This window comes from Electrophorus electricus, chromosome 6, assembly GCF_013358815.1.
Source record: "Electrophorus electricus isolate fEleEle1 chromosome 6, fEleEle1.pri, whole genome shotgun sequence".
Lineage (NCBI taxonomy): Eukaryota > Metazoa > Chordata > Actinopteri > Gymnotiformes > Gymnotidae > Electrophorus > Electrophorus electricus.
Genome location: NC_049540.1, coordinates 26,862,034 through 26,888,555, shown reverse-complemented (window position 1 = coordinate 26,888,555; position 26,522 = coordinate 26,862,034). Strand labels below are relative to the sequence as shown.

The window sequence follows — 26,522 nt, the reverse complement described above, 5'->3', positions numbered from 1 at the left end:
TCCCATGACCTCTTCATGAGAGCTAGACTGCTACCTACTGGTTTCCGTATTTAAGGATGAGGCAGACTACACAACGGGCTTCTCAAGGGTGACGAGGATTTGTGGTGCTTAGAACTGTTAGACAGGACAAGTGCTTTCACAATATGGAAAGGCTGAAGCACACTGGCTACAGCCAATCCAAACTCCAGCTCACTGAAGGGCGCTGGCTACAGCCAATCCAAACTCCAGATCACCGAAGGGCGCCGGCTACAGCCAATCCAAACTCCAGCTCACCGAAGGGCGCCGGCTACAGCCAATCCAAACTCCAGCTCACTGTTGCATGTCATAGCATGTGCTTTTTGTTTATTTATTTTTTTTAGTGAGACATTAGGTAAGCTTGTGGGCTTTTTATCGCTGAAATGTCTGTAAGCTTGTAATGAAGGAGAACCAGTAGAGAGTCCCTTGGGGTGGAGGGGGTGGTTGGTATTGGGGTGCATTGGGGGCAAACCTCTAACTTGCCTTCCTTGGGTTACCTCATGGTGCTTAGGAAGCTGTGCTGTGCTGCGCTTTAACCTTGAGGACGATCTCCATGGTAACATGACTCAGAACGGAAGCAGCTTCTAGAGCAGTGATGTCTCTTGTCTGCATTACGGCGAGAGCCTCTTGGTCCCACTCGTAACGGCATCTGTAAACTTTGAATTGAGTCTGTGTCACCGTGGCTCTTAAAGAGGACCCTGTGCGACCTTATTTGACTCCAGCAGTCCAGCAAAGCCTGCACACTTCTTATCGCGTTTTTATTAGCATAGCTTCCATGTGCTTTGCTACATAAACTTCATATGACACAGGGTAGGGAGTTTTTTTTTTTTTTTAAAAAAACAATGTGAAAATACATTGTTCATCAGAACAGTGTACGTGAGCTCATCATCCTTTGATTACCATTCAAATTCACTGATGGTTTATGGAGTTTTGTCCCCTAAAGCTTGATTATATCGTTATTAAAGTGACTGAGATGAAATTAGGAATCCTGAACTTGTGTTTAATTAGTGGTTCACTCTTAGGCTAATATAACAGCTCCGCTTGAGAAGGGACTCTGTAATCATGTCATCTCATCACAACTGTCCCAAATAGGCAGTGCCTAGACAGTAACACATTTGCTTAGCACCTTCGTCAGACATAAAACTGCTTTGATGGAAGCACAGCACACGTATATACGTACACGTAAAAGTTCTGTTTTCTGATGGTGTGGGGGATGATGGTGTTAAATGAGGGAGAAATAAATTAAGTGCAGATGTAAATACATGCATATATCTCCTATCCACAACATGCAGTCAACCCATAGTCCATCATTTTTGAGAATTACTCCATTTTTAAATTGCATAATTGAATGCAGAGCATATGTCCATTTAAAAAAAAAGTTCCAGAGCTTCTGTTTTTGAGTTGTTTTTCTTCTTCAGTGGTCACTGTCCTGTCATGTTTGCCATGATTTGCAAGCTCGACTGCACTCATATGGCTCATGTGTTGACGTTCCGAGCCATCGCTCAGACTGAGCGAGCACGTGTCGTGGTCCGTGACCCACACGCCGTGGAGACCACTGCCGGCGGGGTGAGATGCCGTGGCCTGGAGGCAGGACCTCCGCGCCCCATCACGGCTGCCTGCATCTGTTCTGGAGAAGCTGCCTCCCCAGTGCAGTGCTTGTTGCTCTAATGCAACTTATTTGTGCTTCCTCACTGGAATTGGTATCATGAAAGATTAGGCAGGAATCACATGTTAGAGGTGGTTGAAATGACAAGGAACACAATGATGAGACTTCTTTTGTGTTACTGAATTGGCTGTAATTCTCTCCGAAGCAACGTGTAGTCATCTGATTTGTAATTGCACTTTATTTTTCAAACCTTTCCAGCACTTGTCACCTTTACGTAATGCTAGTTATGATGCATGGAAATATAAATAACTTTTCAAGTCTGTTACTTTTCTCTCTCTCTCTCTCTCTCTCTCTCTCTCTCTCTCTCCTTCTAAACAAACATTAAACAATTTTATGACAATTAGGCCTAAAATTTAATACACATACTTTAATGCAGAGATTTAACACACAATCGATTGGGCTTTTCCTGAGAGACATTGTTTATGTGCTTTTGAATACAAGCATGCTTTAGTTTTAGACTTTTAAGTGTAATAGAAAATGAATTCATTAATTCTTAACTTCCTTACCCCTCCCCTCTCCCCTCCCCTCTCCCCTCCCTTCGCCCCTCCCTTCTCCCCTCACCTCATCTCCTCCTCATTCCCTCACCATGATCTGGACCTAAATCTCTCTGTCCATCTTTGGCATTTGCACATTTTTAGGATTTTAATCAAAGGGCCGTGGAATGCCTTTAACAACAACCCCCCAACCACACACACACACACACACACACACACACACACACTTGGGCCTCCTACCCCTGACCAGGACTTCAGCTTCAGCTGATCTCGGGGGACTAATTCAGTATCTCTGTGCCTGTTTTAAACGTCACTGGCTGAGCCCATCCGGAATGGCATGTTTTTCATGGTGGAAGTGAGAGCGCTTCATTGCGCGAGAATGAAGGCGTGGGTATGTCTCCACGCCCGCTCTTTGTATCCTGAGGTGTCTGGGGAGACTAAACTATTTCCACAATCCAAATCTGGACCATGATCTGAGAGCTTCTCATTCTCTGTTGTTTTTTTCCAACTCCATGTCTTTGATTTGGATAATTTATCAAAACCAAAGGATGCTTTAGTTTCATTTATTTTATGATTGCAGCGTTTATGCATTTATGCAGTGTTGTGGGGAAATCTATAGAGTGTTAGCTTTTGTGATAGCTTTCATTATGTAATACATAATGTAATTTAATATAATGAAATAGAACAGTAAATGTAAATCTTTAGAATAGAGAAAATGTTTTTAGTTGTATAATTGTGGGTGTCATTCTCCAACGAGTGTGTTTACAGTCCATATCATGGACAAGCTCGTATCAGTGTGACATTGTGCCCCATGCATGTCTTTGGTGTGGAGAATGACCTATGACCCCAGACATCCACACCGTGGCGTCCCACTCGACGCCCTGCAGGCATGCCTGCCACATCTGGCATTTTACCAGTACAGAGGCGCCCACCACCCCTGGCCCACGCACCCTCCTCTCTCCCTGCTTCCCTGGGGCAGGGGTGCAGGGGTGAGGCAGGTCTCGAGTCACGTGGAGCAGGCCATGGCTGCAAATGTGAGAGGTCAGAAGGGCAGATGGAGAGGGAGAGAAAGAAAGAGATAGAGGGAAAGAAAAGGAGAGACAGAGCCCGAGAGAAAGCCATCGGGTGCTCCTTAAGGCAGTTAACCTCTTTACTTCTTCTCCGTTTATTTCAGTAAACAGTAAATAGGAAATACTTTTGATTTTTAGAGGTAGTTTTGGAACACGGCATGACGGTGTAGGTTCATGGCAGTCTGACAACTGGGTATTATTGTTATTATCATTATTATAATGGTAGTCAGGGTGACTGTGCAGGTCTCACTAGCTGACCCTATAACCATGACAAAAAAGCCACCCTAAAGCCCAAACATTTTACTGACACTTTTTATCCAAGGCAACTTACAGTTATAACTGAGTACAGCTTGAGCAATTGAGGGTTAAGGGCCTTGCTCAGGGGCCCAACAGTGGCAACTTGGCAGTGGTGGGGCTTGACTTGCAACCTTCCGATTACAAGTCATGTACCTTAACCACTGAGCGACCACCGCCCATGTTGCTAGAACCGTACTGAACGTCACGGTGGCATTTGCACCTGGCTAAGTTTCTGCATTTCCTCTTCAGGGTTCCTGAAGCCCCAGTGCTCGCTGGCGCCCCCCCCTCCACGAGGTCGCCCAGGGGATGTCTGCTCCTGCTTCAGCGGCATGTGTTCCCTACATCAGCGCAGGCTGTCCACAGGTAAGCAAACGGGTCCCGTCACTCAACAGCACCAAAGCAGCACAGAGTCTGTGGTCTGCGGTCCTACCCACGGTTCTCTCATCACTATAGACAGAAGGACTCACATACAGCCTAGCAGCTAGACACACACACACACACACAGTATGGCACCTACACCTACTCAGTGCTACTTGTTACATTACGACTTCCTTGTTGTTCCATATTCATGTGTAATGTTTCTGGACTTGTTTTGTATGTCTGTCTCTGCCTCTCTCACACACACAGACAAACTGAGTTGTGTATCATTTGCAGTTTGTTGTGTTGATCTAAGACATGGCTGCCATTAGTGTGTCTTCCCCAGGTATGCCCACTCCAGGCCAGTGGCATTAGAGACATAACACAACAGCGCCGCCCTTGTGGCATGAGGAGAGTGGTGTGCCACATCCTTCTGTAGTCACTCTTTACAGTGACTCTTTAGAGAGAGACATTGCATATTTGTAAAGCCTATTACAGTAATTTCCCTTCCACAGTGGATCTCTCTCTCTCTCTCTCTCTCTCTCTCTCTCTCTCTCTCTCTCTCTCTATATATATATATATATATATATATATATATATATATATAATTTATTTATTTATTTATTTTCGAAAAACCTGATCCTTTCCTTTCCTTTCTTTTCCTTTGGTTATAATCTGGAAGTTACATTTCAACCTTTGAACTCGCTACTAATAAAATCGTTTTTATTAGTACAGATTTTGACATGCTGGTTCATTGTGCATTTCAGTGTTCATGTCTTTAGATGTGACTCAACAGTGGTGAACAGACATAGGTCTAACAAAGCTGATAGATTTTTAATGTAAAAAAAAAAAGGTGATAACTATTTACTACATTTACTACATTCGTGCGCTTTGCTAGTAGCACACAACTAGGTTAAACACCGTATTCTGCTTGCTTGTGCTTTTAGAAGGAGTGTTGTTGACGGCGTAGTAAGCTAATGTGGCCATGCAGAAGGACATGGAGCAGACAGACGCTTAACTTGTGGTGTTAGGAGAAGTCTTTTTACGATGTTCAATTATGGTATTTTTCTCTTTGGCGGGTTGATTCCAGTAAAACCAATTGCAGAGGAATCGTACTGTTTTATGTTACCCAAAGACCTGCCCACACGTATCAGTCTTGGCTAAAACCAGTGACGGTAACCTAAGAAATGTGCCCTTAAAGCATTTTAGTAGTTCAGACAGAGGGTTATTCATAACTGCGTCATGACAGTTGTAACCACAGTAGCCGTCTGTACTTTAAAAGGACTGGCGAAGACTAACTCTCAGCTCGCCCTCCTTCACAAATACCTGTACGCCAAGCGTGTTTGAACAAGGTCTCTGACGTACGCGTGTTTCGCTGCCTCCATGGCGGAGGGCTGCGTGATTGAGTGGCTGCCTTTTCACTGTCACGGCCCTAAGTGGAAGCGGTGTGCGTTTCCATAGCAATTAGTGGCAGCCCGCGGACCAGCAGGCTGTTTTTACCGCTTTGTTGGAAGGACTTGTTTGACTTTGCTGAATTATTCTGAGCCATTTACACTCGGGTGGTAATTCTGGTATTAGTGCAAGGAGTTACTGTTTATGCCTCCTAGGATTCACAAAGTGAATGAAAGTGCTCTCGAGTGTTTCGGGAAGCCAGTGAGTTTGCGCAGAAAATTACTGTTGCCGTTTTATTATGCTTTCCCACATCCCACAGACGGCCATTTAAAGCGCCGCACCGTTTGTTGTGGGCGGGCGGTGACCGGCGGCTGTGGCGACACCAGCTAAGTGTGCAGCAGTGGCAGACAGCCTAGCTGGAGACTCACGTTTATAGCGGGACTAATGACCGTGTTTCTAATTACGGGACGCGTCGTTGTAAATCTCCTGGGCGGACTCCAGCGCAAGCGGTGCCGTCCTCCGAGCCGCGCCCGCAGTTCGAGAGGCCGCGCCGGGTTACGGCGAGGCCGAACCCAGCCGGGGGGGTAGCGAGGCCCGGCGAGCGGGGTCGGAGCCGATCCGCTGAACTTCGCGGCTCTCACTGATGTGGCCGCACATTGGATTCCAGCGGTTTTATATTGTTTTGCCGTTTTTGTGGGGGGGAAAAAAACAAAAAAAAAAAAACAGGCCGGTTGGAAGGAGACCGTGAGAAACGCAGCATCCATGAACTCCCCGTCTCCGCAGACCCGTTCAAAAGCCAGTCATTTTGTTATTGCTTTTTCTCGCTCTTGACGAGAGACAAGTGAGGTGGTGGGTTTGGGGGGAAGCTGGGGGGGGTGGGGGGGTTGCGCGCTTTGGAAAAGCTCCGTACGGAGCGAGCGAGCGGGAGCACATGAAACACGGACCTTTTGAAGGCGCTCACAATGCAAGCCTTGTCCCGAGGTTCGGGCTCTTCTCTCCACGCCGAGCAGAGGAATGGAAAAGATTATCCACAGGAATGTCTGGGGTGCCCTCAAACGGAGCGCTCCACGCGGCCGGCCAATGAGAGCGCGTGATCCGAGTGGCGGGCTAATTTTTTCCTGATGAACTCAGCCGCCTGCCGCATAATGGGCTCTCGTTGCCAGAGCTGAACTCACATATGGTCCGTGTTTGGAGGGCCAAGCGACAAGTCCAGTTCTGTGCTTGGGCAGGGGCTGGGGGGGATTCCTGAACTAACCCTTGCTGTCTCATTAGAGGGGGCCGTGAGACGGGGCGCGCCGAACCCCTCAACACCAGCACCGGCTCCACGTCCTCCCCGTCTGTCTGTCTCTCTCCAGCTGCCCACTCACGCGTGGCTCCAGGTGCGCAGGTCGCCTTGAATTAATGACTCTTTATTGACATCGCTGCACTTTAAATAAGCCGCAGTTATGCCCAAAGTCAGCCACTCGCCACAGTTCATAACCAACATAATTGTGCTGCCCGAGCTCGGGTGTCTTCATAAATCCTGCCAGTTAATTTGGGGCTTATTTATTGGACGGCGTGCTCGAAGAGAACTTTGGCGGGCCCGTTACAGCGAGCGGTGCCTGAATTAACGCCTTAAATTCCACGGAAACGAGCATTCCCGGGCCGGGTATATTTTTACTCGCCGTTTAAAAGCGCCAGCGGAGTACGGCTAGGGGCCTGCAGACGAGAAGCAGCAGGCGGTCAAGATCCAGAACGCCGAGCATGTGTTCGCAGACCTTGCGGTCACCACGGAGGGGAGGCCGCTCGGAGGGGTCGCCGTAGCGGCCATTGCCTCCTTGTGTTTCTTGGGGCAGGGTCTCCAAGAGGTCAGGGGTCAAGGGACGGGAGCTCGTTAGCTGTGACATGTTCCATGTTCTCTCCTCCCCTCCCCCCTCCCATTTTTTTAATCAGCCCCGGCCACTGACCACACACTCCCTTGCAGCTTCCTGTTGGCCGGGCGGTCAGCTGGATTACAGGGCTCACCCTGCTCCTCCCGCTCCGATTCATCATTGTCCCGCGCACCCGCTATTTTAATACTCTTATTTATTTAAGCTGCACTACACAGGCAACTCAGTGGACGGAGCAGAGATTTGGTGGCCATTTGTTATGTTTCCCTCCCCTTCCTATGAGAACAAATCATGCCTTACTTAGTTCATGTCCACTCCTGGAGCCGAAGGTCTACAGTCTGTCATTTCGGGGATCATGGTCACCGGGATAATTGGATTTAATTTTTCGTCTGCTATTAACACGCTCAGTAGCACGCCCCGCCCCCCCGGTTTCACCCCCTCCCACCCCGTTACACACGCGTCCACACTGGTTGGCATGTTCCATGCGTGTGGAGGGCAAGCTGGGCGCTGAGGCGGAGTTCGCGGTTGAGGGCAGCGACCTCCTGGTCGGGGAGGCGTGGCATCGGTCACCTTGGTGCTCTGTACACAGAGGCCCAATGCTGAAGAGTCAGAGCCTCCGGAAACGTCCAGCAATTCGTGTATCAAGCCAACACTCAAATGCAAATCAGCTTGCTTTCGTGATTGTGCTGTCATTCTTGTAACTCTGGGCAACACTGATGGACTGTTTTGATTTTTTTTTTTTTTTTTTTGTCTTTTTAAAGATGTGAAATGACTTGACACTGTAAAGCAGTGGATCGTCAGTAGGATGTCAGTCAGATTTCAGTACATTATTTCACCATTTCACTACGAGTTATACTGTGTATGACTATGTATGTGACGAATAAACCGAACTTGAACTTGAACTTGAACATTAGCAGTCTTACAGAGACTAAAGAGGCCTTTTCCGTAACAAGTGCGATACGTGACCTGGGTGTTCCGCTTTCTCCTGGCACTTCATGGAATGGCCACGCGCAGTTACTCCGTGATGCTGTTCCTCTCAAGTTGCTCCTCTCCTACATGCCGCCCTTGAACACTTCACTTCAGCCCAAATACTTACATTTCCAAATAAAAGCACTTTGTTAACTTTCTGCCTTTGGCATTTTGAGGTCGGGATTTATGTGTTGGTTAATTTTATTTAAGGTATTGCAGGGAGTGCATGTGCTATTATTACACAGATGGATTCGAGATGGGTGGTGTATTCTGAGTGATTCATAAGGTCAGAATGTCCTCATGAAAAATGAGCTTAAATGATTTATGAAGGCCTCCTTTATAACGGCATTTTCACAAACTTTTGAAGTGATCCAGGAATGTGCAAAACGGACTGTAATACTGATAGTACAAAGGAAAATTTGTATTCAGTACACTCTAAAAGCAGGGCAAATAGGTGCAAGTCTAGACATTGAGCTGGACAGAGCACAGGGAGCATAAGACACAGACAGCCTAAAATGAGTGAGTGAATGAGTGATTGAGTGAGTGAGCAAGTATGCGAGTGTGCGAGCGAGAGTGCGAGCGCACGTGCGACAGTGCGAGCAAGCGTGCTAGCACCACTGCGTGCTGGGTTATGCCTGTCCGCACTTCTGCTCCTGAGATTAGATTGGGCTAGAACGACACATGCCACAGAGAGAGAGAGAGAGAGAGAGAGAGAGAGAGAGAGAGAGAGAGAGAGAGAGAGAGAGAGAGAGAGAGAGAGAGAGAGAGAGAGAGAGAGAGAGAGAGAGAGAGAGAGAGAGAGAGAGACTGGGACCGAGCGAACAGGAGAAGTGGGCAGAGGGAGGGAGGGAGAGGATGATGGGAGAGCTCTCCCGATGGCGAAGCATGACAGCCGCCGTCAGCGGCATCTTGGGTGGGGTAATCCAGAGAGACTAAGCCTTTGATAACTCTCTGAGCGCTTAATCTCACCACAGCCTGCCACCATCACAATGCAATGCTGCGTCATTGTCACAGCTCACAGCTAAATCAGGGGAGTGCCAGCTCAAATTCTACAGTGCCAGCCCCCGTCTTTTTAAATACAAAGCGTCCGCAAATGTCATACGCCTCACTGTTTTCAAGGACTCCTTCTAATCAGAAGGGACGTTTGAAGGTTCTTTGTCCGTGTAAATGTGACAATATTTTTAATGAATATTCACTGACACGTGTGTCTTACCGTGAGAGCAAGGCTTTGCCATCTGCTGGTTCAAGTCCTTGTTTCTAATCTGTGAATAATGCAGAATACTTGCAAATTAGGGCTTTTCAGAATCTGTTTTCTTTGACATTTATTACAAATTCGTACAGTAATGAATATCGACTTGTTCTAAAATATGTGATCCGCCCGGGGTGGAGACAGTCTGGTTAGTCCTCAGAGGAAAATGACAAAGGCAGAGTTTTGGGAGTTTGCCGTGAGCCTCGTCCTCTGTTTGGGAGAGATTTCTGTTTTTCCTGACTCCAGGTGCAAACGCGGCTCCCCGCCCCACCATGTCTGACCGTGTGAAGAGACTTACAGTAGCGGCAGTGGTCCGTTCCAAAGAAACGGGGCCGTTTGTAGGTTTTTTCAAAATGATTGATTTCTGTTTTTTACTGGGCCAATACATACTGCTCTCTGATCTACAGCTGTGCTCAGGGGCGTCTGCTTATGTGGGACTGAAAAAAGTTCAAACCACCTCACCACAGAGCTTTGCATAATTCGTCTGTGCATGGATGTCTGTGTGTGTGTGTGTGTGTGTGTGTGAGAGAAAGGGGGTTTGGGGTGTGGTTTGTTTGCATCTTGAATTGAAGCCATCTGAATCCAGTATGCACGAGGTCTCTCCTAACAATTGACAGCAAGACGGTCACACATACCCTCAGGCCCTCTGCCAGGAAAGGGTTAACACCGTCCTCGTGACAGCAGAGGAGCTCTGCGCTAAAGCATATGAAACCCGCTCGATCACCTCAGAACCCTGGCTCTACTGTTGATGCTCTTTAAGTGAAGATTAAGGCTGGTGTGTAATTGTTCCCACAAATGCAGACTGCAGGCTAGTCAAATGACCTCGCTACACGTTAACACCAAGTTTAACTTCTCTAAATACTGATGTGTATCGTCCAGGAAGAGAACGTGGTGAGAACTCACCGGCCCCTTCACACGGGTTCTCAAGCCTGTGCGAAGCATAAACTGTGGGAATACATCTAATGAGATTAATGCCTGTATTTGTCCTGTGTACCTCCACACACACCCTGTTGGGCCGTGTATTACCCCCTCAACCGCCCCCGGATCCGGATGCCTCTGCTACAGTAGCACTACACCGTGTAGCTGCTCCCGCGGGAGCTTGGCTCCGTATAGCCTCTCACTGACCAATCCCTTTTCTCTCTGCTGCTTCCTCTGGTCCACTGGGACAAGGAGCAGGGGCTGTTTGTGCGTGTGTGTGTGTGTGTGGACATGGATGTCTGACCGCATTTTAACACTAAAGCAATCTGATGCACTTGGCATTCTAGCTGGCTGAGGAGGGGTTGGGGGACAGCAGTCCAGGTCAGCATTTGATCCTAATGTCAACGAAGCCAGTCTCATGAAGCGGAGCACCTGGCAACCCTACAGAGGGGACCCCCCCCATGGCTAACTGCCCCTCCACTGGGTCTCCAGAGTCTGAGGTGCCCCTGCGGGAGTAGGGGAGAGGGGCAGCTGGTGGAGGAGGGCAGTTTGAGACATGTGCACTGACCTTCCCACATCACAGATTGCACCAGCAGCAGGGCCAAACGAGTGTGCTAATGCCCAGCAAGGAATGCTGGGATGTGAACACCCTCGAGTGTGAAGTGTTAGCAGCCACCTATGAGGCTCTAGTGTAGGGCTTTGGGTTGGGGGATGGTGGGGGGAGGTGCGTATAGCTCAGTGGCTAATGGAAATGTCTTGTTTGTGTACACTGCTGAGGTCATAGAGGAGGAGAAGTGGGGCCGCGGTAAGAGAGGGGAGGAGCTCTGGTTGGCCGTGGTGATAGAGGGGAGGAGCTCTGGTTGGAAAGGCTCCGTCTTTGCAATCTTTGATAACCTTATTCCGAAAGCGCCCTCGACCGTTCCTTCTTTATTTTCCCAAACGCGTGCCCTTCTCGTTTAATTTCCCGCTGCCCATCTGTCGGCGCCTGCCGTGCTCGCGGGGTTACTCGAGCAGAAAGCTGGCCTCTCGTAGACACGCCCCCTCTCCAGCTGAGTCGCGGGGTAGGGCGAGACGAGTGCCGCAGCTGACGTGGCCGTGTAACGAAATCATTTTTGCTTCTTTTTTTTCAATTATTAGAACGTCATGAACTTCCTCCGTTTCGCGTGCACGTGTGCAGACTCCCAGAGTCACTGTTTAAATGAGCGCTTTTTGTGTGAGGTTGTTGCCTCCTCTGCTTAGCTGTCGTGATGTTCTGCGACTGCTCCTTCTATAACCCCATATGGTGCCATATGGCGCCGTTGCTTAGATATCAGCTGTGATAGACAACCTTGGATATCCAGCGCAGTAGCCAAACTGGCAGACGTGTGGTCTCTTTGCGTCGTTCACGTGGTCTTCGTCTCTCTGCCAGGAAAGGGTTAACACCATCTCTGTGACAGCAGTGGAGCTCTGCGCTAAAACGTTATGAAACCCGCTCGATCACCTCAGAACTCTTTGTCCTTGTTGATGCTCTTTAAGTGAAGATTAAAGCTGGTGTGTAATTGTTCCCACAAATGCAGACTGCAGGCTAGTCACATGGGTTTTTAAGATAGTACATGATTCTTTTGTACTGTTCCCCAGCACTCTTTCACCAGGTGTGTGTGTGTGTGTGTGTGTGTGTGGATCTTGGAGTGGACATGTGCCAGTCCTGCAGAGCTGGATGGGGTTTTGGCATTAGGGCTGAGCGTTCTCCTGCTTGCAGACTGCAAGAGGCAGGAGCACGACTGCTCCTCTCAACACTCCTTCCTCCGGCCTCATTACAAATCCTGTCTGAACATGAGTGCCGCGTTCTGCCTTTTGCTTCCTGGTTTCACGGGGGAAGAAATAGCGTCTGTCGCAGCTGCCTGTGACCGCGGACGGTCATGTTGTTTATTTACCGCCTCTCTGGCCATCTGTCCCAGTGTATTGTGATCCGCTGCAGGCCTGTGTGTATCCAGCGCATGATTACCCAGTAGTACAATTCTGATCGACCCTATCCTTTTTATAGCCACGCTTCACCTGACACCACCGCCAGACTGTCACTCTCTCTCTCTCACACACACACACACACACACACACACACTCTCAGCTCAATTATTCAAAGCCAGGGAGCTCATCTGATAGCCGCCATCAAGACAGACTTGAGTCTTGGTTGCTCCAGATCAACCCCCACCCCCCAGCCCCGCCTCCGTAGCTCGGACCGCCAGACCCAACTGGCAATCACTTACCGTAGCCCACACGAACATGCTCTTCATGTCAAAGATACGCACCACACAATCAGCGAGCAGGCTCCCTCCCAGACAAGGGCCAGCACCGGCTCTCCATCTGCTGGAGACGAAGGTCGTGTAGGCTTAAAGTGGCATTCTGGGTAAAGAGCCCTACCGTAACGCAGCCCACACCTTTGGGCGATAATGAAATGATCTTGCCTGCCGCTCCTTTTTCTTTCCGGACTCGGAGATCGTAGTCCGTCTGCTGACGAAGGTCTCGGTTCAGCTGGGATTCAAATTTTTGAGCACCTGACAAGCTGATTAAATGTTAAAAGACAGAATAGAACCGTACTTCAGACAACCATGACGGAGGAAGCAGTGCGCTCATGGGAGAAGCACAGCAAACCCCCACAAATCAGTTCAGCTCCAGTTTTTGGTTTTTCTCCTCATTTATTAATTCGGACCTCTTACGTGTTTTGTCTGTCTGTCTGCCTGCTCTGTCTGTCTCTCTGGACACCGCGGTGATGTGTTTCTTTTTTCTTATTAGCTTTCAATTTCTGGCTGTTTTCATGCTGTATCTGCGTCCCTGCCTCCGCTGGACAACCATGACTCCATTACAACTGAGCGGTTAAGTAGATCTCTGTGAGACCCCAATGAACCCGCTCTTCAGCGAACTGGTGGATTATCACTTTACAGCAAGCCCCTTTAATAAAGGGGCTGATGAATGCTTTGCAATGAGGTCAGGAAGACCTTAAAAATTGCCTGTCATCGGAAACACCTTAAAAACATCCTAAAAATCATATATCATTAAACCATAAATTAAAATGACAAAATTCACCTGTCAACCTTATAAAATGTGAATTTGTCAACATGTTAATTTATGCCAGATTGATCCTTTCTGACTAATAAGGCAGTGGGTTTGTGGTTAGATTGTAATAACGGATTGACAAACATCTAGTGAAGCTGACGGGTGTAACGCTGGCTGCAGAAGATGCCAGGAGGATTTTAAAGTGGGTGTGCGGTTTGGCACGCGGCAGATCACTCTGGCTTGATTTACACGTTAAAACAGCCTATTAATGATTTTCAAGGTATTTATGATCTACGAATAAAGTCATTTTAAACCATTCATAAACCCTTTATAAGAGGTGTCTTATTATAAAGTGGTCCTGTTGAAGTTTGCCAAATGCCGGCGTGATAGTCCTCAGTGGTGGGCGTGCCGTCTCCACGCTGCGGGGAGAGGATGCGAGCTGGCAGAGTGTTGGTCAATGCCCAAACCACGCAAAGGCTCGCTTAGCATCAAGCGCACGGTCTGTTTTTAGATCCTTTGGAGACGCAGGCACCTTTAACGTTTAACGAGGCTTCTCTCTACGCTCTGCTCTGCTCAGTTTATCGGATGACAGTGAAAGATCATTGAGTCGAATTCCCAGCCTCTCACACACCCAGAGGCACGCTCGGTGGAAGAGACAGATGGTCCCGCGCAGGATACTGGAGCATGGCTTCGCTGTGTTTTAAAGTACACTTGTGTCTTTTCCACTCTCCAGAGTGAGCAGGGATTTGTGGGAAGGAGCCACTAGGAGCCTACAGGGGCATGTCTGCTGCCCATTAATATTAGTAAGCAGGTTTCTCTACTAAACCAGCAGAGTGAAAGAGAAACACTGTTTTTATTGTCTGCCACTAATATTCTCTATAGAGCTGCATGAACATGGCAGGAAGTGTGAATTCCACACACACATTTAATTTATGTGTGTGTGTGTGTGTGTGTGTGTGTGTGTGTGTATGAGTGTGGTGTGTATGGGTGTGTGTGTCAGTGGGTGTGTATGGGAGTGTATGTGTGTCTGTGTCTGTGTGTGTGTGTGTGTGTGTGTGTGTGTGTGTGTGTGTGTGTGTGTGTGTGAGAGAAGGTGTAAGATTCTTTTAGTCTGAGTGTGTTTGTTTTTAAAGTTCCATGCCTGCCTTTTTTAATTTCTCGCTTCTGGTGTGTGTCCCATTGCACCACTCTTCAGGAAGAGAGGGGCTTCATACTTCCTGTTTGTGCTTGAAGAGAAAGGAAGAGCCTGAGAAGTTGAAGGAAACACACACACACACACACACACAGAAATGTATTCATGCCAACAGATCTACTCTGCTGATATGTTTCCACACAGATGCTGCTCAAATTTTAACAGATTTTCACAGGTGCATCACAGCAGATAAAGGACAAGCAGACGTTCTGTGAGTCCTCCCTGCCTCCCTTGCCTGTACTACAACAGAACCAGTGGCATTTGTCAGCGCTTTGTAGTTATCCCTCCGGCCTCTTCTGCTTCCCACGTCACAAGCCACAAGCGTGAGTCTTGTTGCACGCCAACAGCCTCTTAAAGGACGAGGAGGAGGTTTACATTCCGCACTGTGACTGCGAGTGTGAACTCTCAGTCTTATTGGGCTTCTGTAGAGCCCACAGAGGGTTCCTCCATCCACAGATCAAATGACTCTTTCGAAGACGGCCAAGTCAATAGTGGAGCAGAGCGCTTTTGATCTGCGTGGACACGCTCAGCGTAGATTAGCTTGAAAGACATGAACCTTTGTCTCGCGTACAATTCCCGTATATCGTGCATCACCGTGCAACATAGTTGGTTGAACGTCCACAGGGTTCTGGGTAACATGGCCGTAGCGAAGGGGCAGGCACATACATGTGGGTGTGGGGGTGCCGTGCGTATTTGCGGGTGTGCGATTGTGCTGGCCTTGGTGGACGTGTTGTTGATCAAGGAGGGGATATGATCGATGCAGATACAGTATTGTGTGCAGGGATGTGGTAATAAGGAGATCTGCAGCTTCCATGCTGATCCTGAATCAATGGTCAGGTCATCGGTGAGGAGAGGCACTGTTTAAGTCAGGCTGCCCGTCACATCACTTCCAGCAGCAGGGACGTGTTCTTGGACTTGTTGCGTGGTTATACGTAGACTGTGAATCACTCTGTTTCGGTTTAGCGTTTTCAGTGGGGTTTTTTCTGGCAGGAGCGTGCGACCCAGAACTAGCTGCTGTGAGAAAACGTTCAGTCCCTCCTCCGGGCCCGAGAGACACCGTATGGCATCAACAGCATGTAAAGCAGTCAAAAGATCAGGACACAACAACAACAAGCTGCAACAGAACAAAAACATTCCTCATGGTGATTTACGTTATTGTTGGTCTAAATCATTGCAAAATGTCATGATACTTCAGGAGGTTGTATTTTATCCGGAGTAGCAACATGGAAATCCACAAATAAAATCAACATTACTACAATTGTTCAGTAAAAACAGTAATTTATTTCTTTAACAAAAGTAAAATTCTGACTCAGACTGCTAGAGAATGTACTCTTATAATGACAGGTGGTTAAAACCCACAATGCTGGAGTTCCCACACTGCACACTACATTTGTTTCCTAGTCTCTAAAACATTTTTTTTCCACACGTTCTGTTACTGTCGATTAAAAGTGATTCGTAAAGCTCCATGTACTATGACAGGCCCATGTGAAACAACAAATGATTTTATTTTTACGCAGGTAATACATCACGTTTTTGTCAATTTTTTTTCTTTGTAATGTTTTATCATGTCAAGTCCAGATTGTGAGGGAAGGAGTGAGGGGAAGAGTGTGATTTAGAGTGTGCAGGAAGTAGAGTGAACTGGGGTGTGCACACTATGCATTCACTTGGGAGCTTAACGGCATGGCCAATCAGCAGGCTGGATTTAGCCGGCTTAACGGTGTGGCCTATCAGCAGGCTGGTTTAGGCTGCTTAACAGTGTGGCCAATCAGCAGGCTGGATTTAGGTGGCTTAACGGTGTGGCCTATCAGCAGGCTGGGTTTAGGCAGCTTAAGAGTGTGGCCTATCAGCAGGCTGGGTTTAGGCTGCTTAAGAGTGTGGCCTATCAGCAGGCTGGATTTAGGCTGCTTAATGGCGTGGCCTATCAGGCGTCATGGTGCGCCTCATCACCGAGGACCGTTAGCTCTCCTGTAGCACCAGCTCTTGGCTGCTGCAGTCCTGACCTATGACCCCTCCATTACCCTTGTGTCTTCCTTCAGGTCTCATGACTAACCACACCTACTCTGTCTCATTCTCTGTCTTCCTTTCTGTCTGTCTGTCTATGTCTCCTTTGTTGTCCATGGGGGGGGGGTTTGGGGGGAGGTGGGGGGAGGTGTGCTGTGAAGGAGACTCAGATATTCTGCAGGGGTTTGTGGGAACCCACTGATAAAGGCTGTAGCCTTAATCCTTCCTAAGGCCTGTCTGTGAGACTGTGGCATATGCTTGGCCCTTAAGGTAATCATTAAAAGCGTGTGTACATGCATGTGTATGTGTGTGGGTGTGGGAGTGTGTGTACTCGACAGAAAAAGAACCTTTCTCTGTGCCTGTCGTGGTTTTTTTTCCCTCTCGAGTGTTTTAACATGCACTATCCCCAATGATTTGATGGTTGTATTTGAGGAGTGGCAGTGTTCTGGATCTAAGTCTCTTTCAAGCTTAAATTCTTTTGTTGTTGGTTTTTTTTTACCCAACGTGTCACAACCCTGCAGACGTTCGACATGCTGAACAGGTATTCCGATTCTCTGAACGTCCTGAATTTTCTGAATCAAGGTTATTATTTTTAGAAAGTTTTGTGGCCAGGAATCTTGTTTTCCTCGGTACCCTTTCTCCTAGCTCCTGTGTTTGTACGTGTGTGTCCTCTCTCCCTCTCTCTGTGGTGTGTGTGTGTGTGTGTGTGTGTGTGTGTGTGTGTGTGTGTGTGTGTGTGTGTGTGTGTGTGTGTGTGTGTGTGTGTGTGTGTGTGTGTGTGTGCGTGCGCGTGCAGACTTTACTGGAATTTGGAGCAAGAGTTGATCTTGTTTTTCTGCTTTATGAGTCTGAGTGTAGGTCTGTAATTGAGGTTATGGGTGATTAAACTCTCTGTGGCCCCGGCTGTCCCCACGCCAGCTATCTCTCAGTGTCAGTGACTATCCTCTCTGCTCAGGCTGTAATTGATTCCTGGGGGTTACTCCGTTCCACCTCCCGATTTGGGCCGCGTCAGCTAGCGTTCCGTGGCAGACCAGGCTGAAAGACAAGTGGTGTCCCCTGTAGCATGTGCGAGAATGACCATGTGGCAATGTGTGCAGACTGGTATGGTGGAATGTGACTGCAGTGTCTGGTGTTATGGGCTCCTTCATTACGGCATTATACTGTCATTTAATTCACAGAATTTTTAAAGTGTGCTATAGTATACATGTGGTTTTTAATTAATAAATTCAATTTTAAAAAAAAACAACACATGTATATTATAGCAAACTGCACTGCACACACACACACACACACACACACACACACACACACACACACATATATATATATATATATATGTATATATATATATATATATATATATATATATGTGCGCCTGTGTGGATTATATCTTTGTCTTGGGATTTTGTTGGCCCATGAGTTTGGGTAACCCTCTTATGTGTGGGTTTTTTTATTGTACGTGTGTGTGTGTGTGTGTGTGCATGCGTGTGCACGCTTGCGTGATTGTACATGTTTCCTGTATCGCGCCTGCGCTGGAGCCTGGAGCTGCCTGTGGGCCTTCCTGCTGTGTGCGCGGGCTCCCTGGGTGGGATGAAGGAGGCAGGTTCTGCTCGGCCATATCAGGCCAGACAAGGAGTACCAGAGCAGCGGGGGGGGGGGGGGGGGGTCTGTTCCTACCTCCCCCCGCTCCTGACTCCTCTCTCTCGGAGGCTGTGTCCCCTCCGCGGCTACGTATTAGGGTTACAGTAAAAAATATCTGTGATGGCTTGCATAGAGCCAATCAGCACACAGCTGGCTTTGGTTCGTCGACTCCAGCTGCAAAGAGATCAGGGTGAGTCAGTTCAGTGCGTGCGTGCGTGCGCACACGTGCATTTGCAATCTCAGTCTGTAAATAAATCATCACTTGCTACTAACCAGCCACGGTAATTTGCGTTAAGTAGCGTTCATACATAGTGTTATTTGGTCAAATATTTCACCCACTGAGCTTTACATTTTTAGCCGTGGTGCATTTTCCAGTAACCATGCAATGACAAAATATTTATCACACTGTCATCATTCCCCATCTTGACACGTTACAGTGTTTTTAGCTTGGTAACGCAGTGGGCATACTATGCTTTTGACATCACAGCAATGTGTAATTTTGTATATTACAACACCAACTCCTCTATGCTACGCCGAAGATGGAGTGTGTAATGGGGTTGTTTGATTCTGCCGTCCCGCGCATGTCAGGTATATCCCTTTAATCAGCTGTCATCCTGCAAGCCCATGCAGAAAAGGTCTCGTGACTTGTGCGGAAAAACCCTGGCAGTAGTCGTGCTTTAATGTTCCGCTAGCTGGATGTGTACGTTGGCCGAGGGCCAGCTGCAGAGTGTGGAGACAGGAGGACACTCAGCGTCCGTTCTGTTTGCCCAGCTCGGGGGACAGGTCCTGTTCGGCCGCGGAGGCTCGGGTGTGTGTGTGGGAGGACTGGTGTGAGGGTGGGTCAGAGTGTGTGTGCCGGGAGGGCAGGGGGTTTGTGCCCTTTTCAGAACGTGCTGTGCCCACAGATACACTTGGCACCGGTATACCAGCCAATCAGAGCTCTCAGAGAGATGGGCATACTCCCATTAACCAATGAAAAACACCTGCCTTCTGAAACAGCTTTTCTTGTGCCAATCATAACACCTAATTCATTTGGTTTACATGTTTAAGCCAATCGTAACATGGGTTATATGGGCACTCTGGGCCCCATAGGAGCAAAGCATAAAATCTGGCTTGTGCAGTGTGGGCAGGAAAGTAAGTTGTAGAAATGGGGTCTCGTTTGAGAGCGGCAGCTCATTGCATCACGAAGCCGTCCCGCTCCTGTTCGGAAAAACACGTCTGAGTTGCACTGAGGAGCCATTGTTCTGAAGAGAGATGAAAATGTGACTCACGGAGTTACCACTTCAAAAACGTTTATGGTTGAAGTCATTATGAAAAAAGGAAGAAAGTTGAGGCGGCCCTGGGGTTCGTGAGTGTGAGTGTGTGTGTGTGCGTGTGCGTGTGTGTGTGTGTATCTGAGAAAGAAAGTGGGAATAAAAAGGGAATAAAAGCAGTGTATTATTAAGGATTATCCACTCTCGTCTTTACCCCTGTTAAAATAAAACCAGCCCTGTTATGCCTTCCACGGAGCACTGAGAGTGGAACAGAGCGTAACTTCAGCAGAGCAGGTTCCTGCATGCAGCATCATGCAGCTCTGCTTCTCTCTCTCTCTCCCCCTTCTTTTTCTGTCTTATATATGCTTGCTTGCTTTTTCTCTCATTTGCTGTTGCTTTTTAATTTCTCTCTTTTTGACTGCTAACTCTCTCTCTCTCTCTCTCTCTCTCTCTCTCTCTCTTTTTGGTTCTGTCTGTTTTCCCATTTCCAGCCCTCCTTCGCTCTCTGCCTCTGTCTCTTCAGCCAAGGACCTCATATCCCACTACAGTGGGTTCAGTCGAGCTATCAAACACACGTCCTGCCCGTTGGCCGAAGACACTTCGCTCCCTAATCAGTCAGTACCCTCTCGTGAGGCGTGTGAGACGCGGCCCGGCCCGAAGCCGGCCGATCCGCTGTGCGCTCTTTATCGCGGGGAGCCCTCCGTTGGCGCTGCCGAGCGAGTGGCCCCGGGAGCTGGGCACACGCACAGGGAGGACAGCCTGTGGGGGAACAGCACCTGGGACCCCCGCCTGGTGCGGGGGTGGGATTACGCCACTTTGGTCACATCCCCTGGGGGGGGGGGGACCTCAGTGTTGGCACCGCATACAAAGCCAACACGGAAGAGGCTGGGAAGGAGAGACATACGGAGGTGTTCGGTCTACGGCTGTGTTTTCCCGCTCATGCGCGGACGACTCGCCACTTCACACGATGATAACGTTGGTGACGCGGGCGGCGGCGTCTGGCAGCATCTCACGTGTGATTGGTGGGCCCAGGCCTGGGTTGACAAGCAGGAAAGAAACATCAAGCGCAAGCTTCTTTCTGAGCGAACTCCGCCGGCCTTGTGCTTGTGGGGTCTGAAGCGGCCTGTGTGGGTTGGGAGTGTGTTTGCGTGAGGGGGAGCACATCTCATTATTCATAAGTAAAACACTCCCCAATCTTTTCTGGTGATTGTTTGTCTTGGAAGCTGACCCCCCCCCCCCCCCCCCATGGGTTCTGTCTTGTTTGTTTGTTTGTTGTGTTCTGAGAAGACGAGGGTGGGAGACTATCCCAAACCTCCTTTCCCCCTGGGACACACACACACACACACACACACACACACACACACACACACACTCCCTGCCGCGGTGCGTACGCTCCCTCCTGGCCTCTTCCTGCTGCACGTAGGCGCATATTTTCCCAGAGCTGCCGCCCCCCCACCCTGTTCTCGCCCCAGGGGTCTGCACCACTGCACGCTCCTCTTCCCGGGAGGGGGCCAAGTGGACTGCGGTGGGGGGGTGTGGAGTGTGTGCAGGAGTAAGGGGGAGTGGGGTAGCCCACCCCAAGACTCACATGATACTTCAGCAAGCAGCCAAAAAACAGATCACTCCCCATTTGAGTTTCATTACCGGGACCCCGAACAGAACTGACAAAAGAACAAAAGAGTAATAATCTGTCGGCGGGGGTTCAAAGACACGTTATGTGGTCAATAAATTCAGCCTTTTTGCTAAAAGAGTTTCCATTTTTTATATAGAAACCTGAAATGGAAGCCAGTTTCTTTCAGTTCTTCCGACACAAATTGAAAAGGATCCATTATCCTAACGCACACACAAACTCTGGTTTTGTGTATGAAAGGAATTACACGTTTTATGGACCATGATATGATCTCTCGAAAGCAGCCCTTCAAGGGTATACATGGAGGGACTGCAAGAAACATCTGCTTTGCGGCATAGCCAGTAACATACACACAAACACACACACACACACACACACACACAAACACACCCACAGACAGACGGCATGTTTTTACGCTACCACTTGAATAATAGATACCATTGCCAAGTATAACACTCCTGTGCATAAGTCTCACTTAGGTACTGCCCAGTGTGTGAGTGGAAGAGCTGGCATCAACCCACAGTGTGCTGCACAACAGAGAGAGGCTAGTCTTTCCCAAAATAGCTTTTAGTCCGCAGACACAAACAAGGAATGCACACATACAAACACACACGCGCACACACACGCAAGCGCACACACTCACTCACCAAAGAGGAAGTGACAAATTCCACAGTGAAATGCCATCAGGCCAGCAGTCTCCCTTATGTGATAATTGTAAATATTTATCACTTTTGCGTGTTTGCGACGCACTGGTTCTCGGTGGCACACAGCCAGTGTGGAGTCAGAAACCTCCCTAGCAGTGCCAGTGGCACACTCCATAGACTACCATCAGTTATCCTTTTTTAATTGGTAAAAGTGGGTGGGTGGGTGTGTGGGTTTTTGGTGGGTGGGTGCATGTGTGCATGTGTGAGTGGCTTGAATTGGCATGTTGTTTGCAGCTAAGGCTTCTGGGAAGTATTAAAACCAAGTGCCAGACCACCAGACTCCGCTCATGCCTCATAAAGGAGACCCACTGCTCCCAGCCAGAGAGCCACTGGGAAAGAACAGTTCCCAGCTCCGCACAGCCAACAGACACACCAGTCCCACACCACCCTATCCAATCATCAGGATCCTGTCTACCACATGCTAGTAGAAACAGGTCTGCGCTTTCATGTGTGCAGGGATTTGGGTGTTACATGTGCAGGCATTGTTGTGCATAAATGAGTGTGTGAGCTTGTAATTAAGACAGATTAGAGCGCAACGTGGGCGTGTGCTGTAATTTTGCCTGTCATGTTTGGGTAGCGCTGAAACAAGCTTGCACAAGAGGAAGTTGTGTGGTGGAGCTCCCATGTGCTGTTGAGCTGCAGAGGCAAAGTGTTGGAGGTGTACATTCACACACGCACACGCACACACACACGTACGTGCGTGCACATCATTTTGGAGGTGAGCCATTGTAGCCCTGTCCACCGGCACCAGAGACATCAGCGGGACACATCCGGAATGCTGTAAATCCGAACTCATCTGTGGACTTCAAAAGCACGAGTTTTCCTCGGCTCCCTCCCCTCGCTCCCCTCGCTCCCTCCTCACTACAACCCCTCACCGCCCCCCCCGTGACTCCGCAGGCTGTCATCGTGCATATTCTGTATTTATCTCTGCGTTGTGCCGAAGAAGGAGCGCTTTGCCGTATTGACAAGCAGACTCCGTCGGGAAATCTCCACAGGTTTTCGGCGTCTAATTACCTCCCGCGTGCTGTCCCACTAGCGCCCGGCCGGGCCGGCGTGCGGCGGGGGCCGAGCCCTGCCCTCGCCCGCTCCTCCTCCACCCACACACTATCCTGCTGGACAGCACTCGCTTCACCGTGTGCTCCATGGAGACACGGACGTGTGAGTCATACCGGAGCTCCAGCCGCGAGGCAGGGTGATACAGGTAGAGAGACACTGTTACCGTATTCGTGTGTGTGTGTGTGTGTGTGTGTGTGTGTGTGTGTGTGTGTGTGTGTGTGTGTGTGTTCAAAAGCGTAGCAGAATAGATAGTAGAAAGGTTTGTTTGTTAGCACTAAAGATTTGATCAGAAGGAACTGTGAGCATGACCATGCCTGACAGGTTAACTGGACAGTAGTCTCTGGATAAAAACAATCACTGGCCTTTCTTTAGTCAATGACTCATTCATTGTTTTCCCCAAGAATATGACTAACGAAGCAGGCACTCGCATCATATCAAAGGCTCCTTATACAAACAAACTCCCAGGCCTGGCTAGCTTCCAGAATTAACACATTAAAATGAAGCAAGCTCACAAACACAGAAAAGTGAAATTAATGAGAGAGCAAGTCAACATTAGTCACTCATATCATGTGACATGTAGAAAAGACTGGACTCAGAGGATCTTGTTAAGTTGTTTTGAAAAGTGCGCGTGCGTGTGCAGGCGTGTGTGTGTGCGTGCGCGTGTTTGTGTGTGTGTGCGTGGTTGTGTGCGTGTGTTTGTGCCTGCATGTGTGTGTGTATGTGTGTGTGTGTGTGTGCGCGCGCATGTATTTTTGTGTGTGTACGTGTGCGTGTGTGTGTGTATGTTTGTGTGTGTACGCGTGCGTGTGTGTGTTTGTGTGTGTGTGTGTATGTTTGTGTGTGTACGCGTGTGTGTACGTGTGTGCACGTGCGTGTGTGTGTTTGCGCATGTGCCTCTGAGTGTGCTCTGGCTCAGATCATCAGTCATATCACCTCCAAGTTGAAAAGGACAATTAGGCCGTATCTGAGCACACGGCGTTGGCACCAGAGTAAGAAGGCTGATAGCAGCTGCAGTCTGTGTATCTTCTCTGCGCTTCTCCCTCATCCAACTGTGTCTCCTCAGTGTAAACAAGCCCTCTCTCTCCATCAGTAAACAGCTCTTACTCCATAAATAGCACAATTATGGGAGAGGGAGTGAGCGCAGAGTGCCCCGCCACGTCTGTGGACATAAGCGCAGAGGCTGGATGCCTCCTCTGCCAGGCGAACAACGGCCTGTGATTTACCTCCTACAGGGATGGCTTGGGTTGCCAGGTCATGCGCCTCTTCTTCCAAATACTTATCCCCCATTAGGGTTTGTTTTTTATTTTTCTAATCGTGGTGGCCAGCAGTCTGTGCAGTGGGGCCGGAGCAGGGCCAAGTTCGCGGGGGAGGGTTGGCTCTTTTCGGGCCATGGGAGGGACGGTGTGGCGCGTATCTCGCCCTGACCCAGCTGTCGGCGACGTTCGCGCCCCAGACGCCGGCTCGGAGCCTCCCTGCCTAACCTTTGACCGTGAAACATCTGACAATGGCCACATTTCGGGCCGTCTCGTTCTGCTGAGTCCTTACGGGGCCTTTGCAAGTGCACGGGATAAGTGCACCGAATAATCGACTATTTCGTTCGACACCCTTTGATTACGAAAACGGAGAAGAAAAGCAGGATGTGTTGGAGGTCTGGATGAAGCGCTGTGCAGAAGGGTCTCTCTGTTCCTGCAGAGTTCTGCAGTACTGAAGTGTCTCCAGACGCGCAGACAGGCGGGCATGCTCACATGGCGGAGGGGTGGGGTGGTGCCCCTGTGAGAAGGGTGCAGCGAAACAGGGGCCTCCTTCAGGGGACATGAGGGCCTCTCCTCTTGGCCTCTGTACTCATCTCTTGTGCCAGCGCTCGGCTGGTTAGAATAAACACATCAGCCGGCACTGTTTACTCTCAGTGCCTTAACAGTGTGCACCAGATTAGTCTGTTTATACACACACACACACACACAAGGGACATACACACACGCTAGCAATACCTCATTAATGCTGTGAAACCCCTCCTTCTTACCACACATAGATATTTGAAATACATTCCCCACACAGAACACACCCTTGTATCTCCTTTCCACCACACACACACACACACTAATAGTTAATGTATGTTGCACAATTATAAACAGCGGGGGCCATTTAATGACTAGCCCTGTTAGTGGATGTTAAATAAGCCTCGTCATCGGTTGTGTGTGTGTGTCCCTTGTGCGGGATATTGTCCTGCTGGTTCAGGATTGGGTGGCATGTTTGCTCTCCAAGCCCACTGCTCACATGGCAGAAAAAAACAGACTCGGCTCCCATCGCCACTTTTATTTTAAGCCCGGCATTAACGCGGCCACCTGGAAGTTCTTCAGGAAGTTGCTCGCTCCGTCTCCCACCACACACACCCCCTCCTAACCTCAGGAATAACCTGAGCATTTCAGAGAAATGCTAACAGTTTCTGTTTCATCACTGCCTGGGCCCGCCATCTGTGGGCTTCAAAACACCAAACAGCTTTGTGAATAATAGATTGTGTGTGTGTGTGTGTGTGTGTGTGTGTGTGTGTGTGTGTGTGTGTGTGTGTGTGTGTGTGTGAGTGAGTGTGTGTGTGTGTGTGAGTGAGTGTGTGTGTGTGTGAGTGAGTGTGTGTGTGTGTGTGTGTGTGTGAGTGAGTGAGGGTGTGTGTGTGTGTGTGTGTGTGTGAGTGAGTGTGTGTGTGTCTGTGTGTGTGTGAGTGAGTGTGTGTGTGTGTGTGTGTGTGTGTGTGTGTGTGTGTGTGTGTGTGTGTGTGTGTGTGTGAGTGAGTGTGTGTGTGTGTGTGAGTGAGTGTGTGTGTGTGTGAGTGAGTGTGTGTGTGTGTGTGTGTGAGTGAGTGAGGGTGTGTGTGTGTGAGTGTGTGTGTGTGTGTGAGTGTGTGTGTGTCTGTGTGTGTGTGAGTGAGTGTGTGTGTGTGTGTGTGTGAGTGTGTGTGTGTGTGTGTGTGAGTGAGTGTGTGTGTGTGTGTGTGTGTGTGTGTGTGTGTGTGTGTGTGTGTGTGTGTGAGTGAGTGAGTGTGCCTCTGAAATGCAAACCAACGCAGGGGGGCTTTTTCTGAGTGGCAGAAACTGATGTGCTTGTGAGGGTCTGGTTTGAGGTTTACTGCGGTTCTCTTTACTGTCAGCCTTTTCCTGGACCTGGGTTAAAGTTTAGTTAAAGTCCTGTTATGGAAATGTTTGTGTGTGTGTGTATGTGTGTGTGTGTGTGTGTGTGTGTATGTGTGTGTGTCTGCCTGCAACCTTGTACATATTGCATCATGCAGTGTGCTTCACTGCATCGCCCTAACTCACACTACATCCTCGGTTTGTGCCAGTCCACTTGTTGCCAATCTCCTAATCAGCACGTTCAACGCTGCCACAAACCAGAAGCTCACCGGGTTTTACCGGGTGTCCCTTGTCAATCACGACTGTTGTCACAAAGATACTCGGTGGCCCCAACAGGAGCGGAACTAGTAGAGCACTCTCCCATCACCTTCCTTTGCTTATTCTGGACCAGACAGAGAGTCATTAAGGGCGCTCTTTGATGCGGTCTAGTCCGACTCTGCTGTGCAGCCCTGACGGTGTTGCTGGGCTGTGGCGAGGACCGGGGCGCTGTGAGGCTGAGCAGCTCGTAGCAGACTCAGAGCGGCGGGGAGCTCTGGCCCCGCGTGTCTGCCCCCATTCATAATGCATGAGCCCCTGCGCAAGAGATACCGGGACCCAG

At 49.1% G+C, this 26,522-nt stretch overlaps 1 protein-coding gene across 3 annotated transcripts in view; it reads left to right on the top strand.

Annotated features, from left to right (window-relative positions):
- Positions 1 to 26,522, top strand: part of rxraa (retinoid X receptor, alpha a) — an 87,703-nt gene that overhangs the window by 27,809 nt on the left and 33,372 nt on the right. For all 3 annotated transcript variants that reach the window (XM_035527167.1, XM_035527168.1, XM_035527166.1), the window contains exon 2: positions 3,792 to 3,905. In XM_035527167.1, the coding sequence (XP_035383060.1) occupies positions 3,792 to 3,905 (114 nt within the window). The remainder of the gene's footprint in view (positions 1 to 3,791; positions 3,906 to 26,522) is intronic.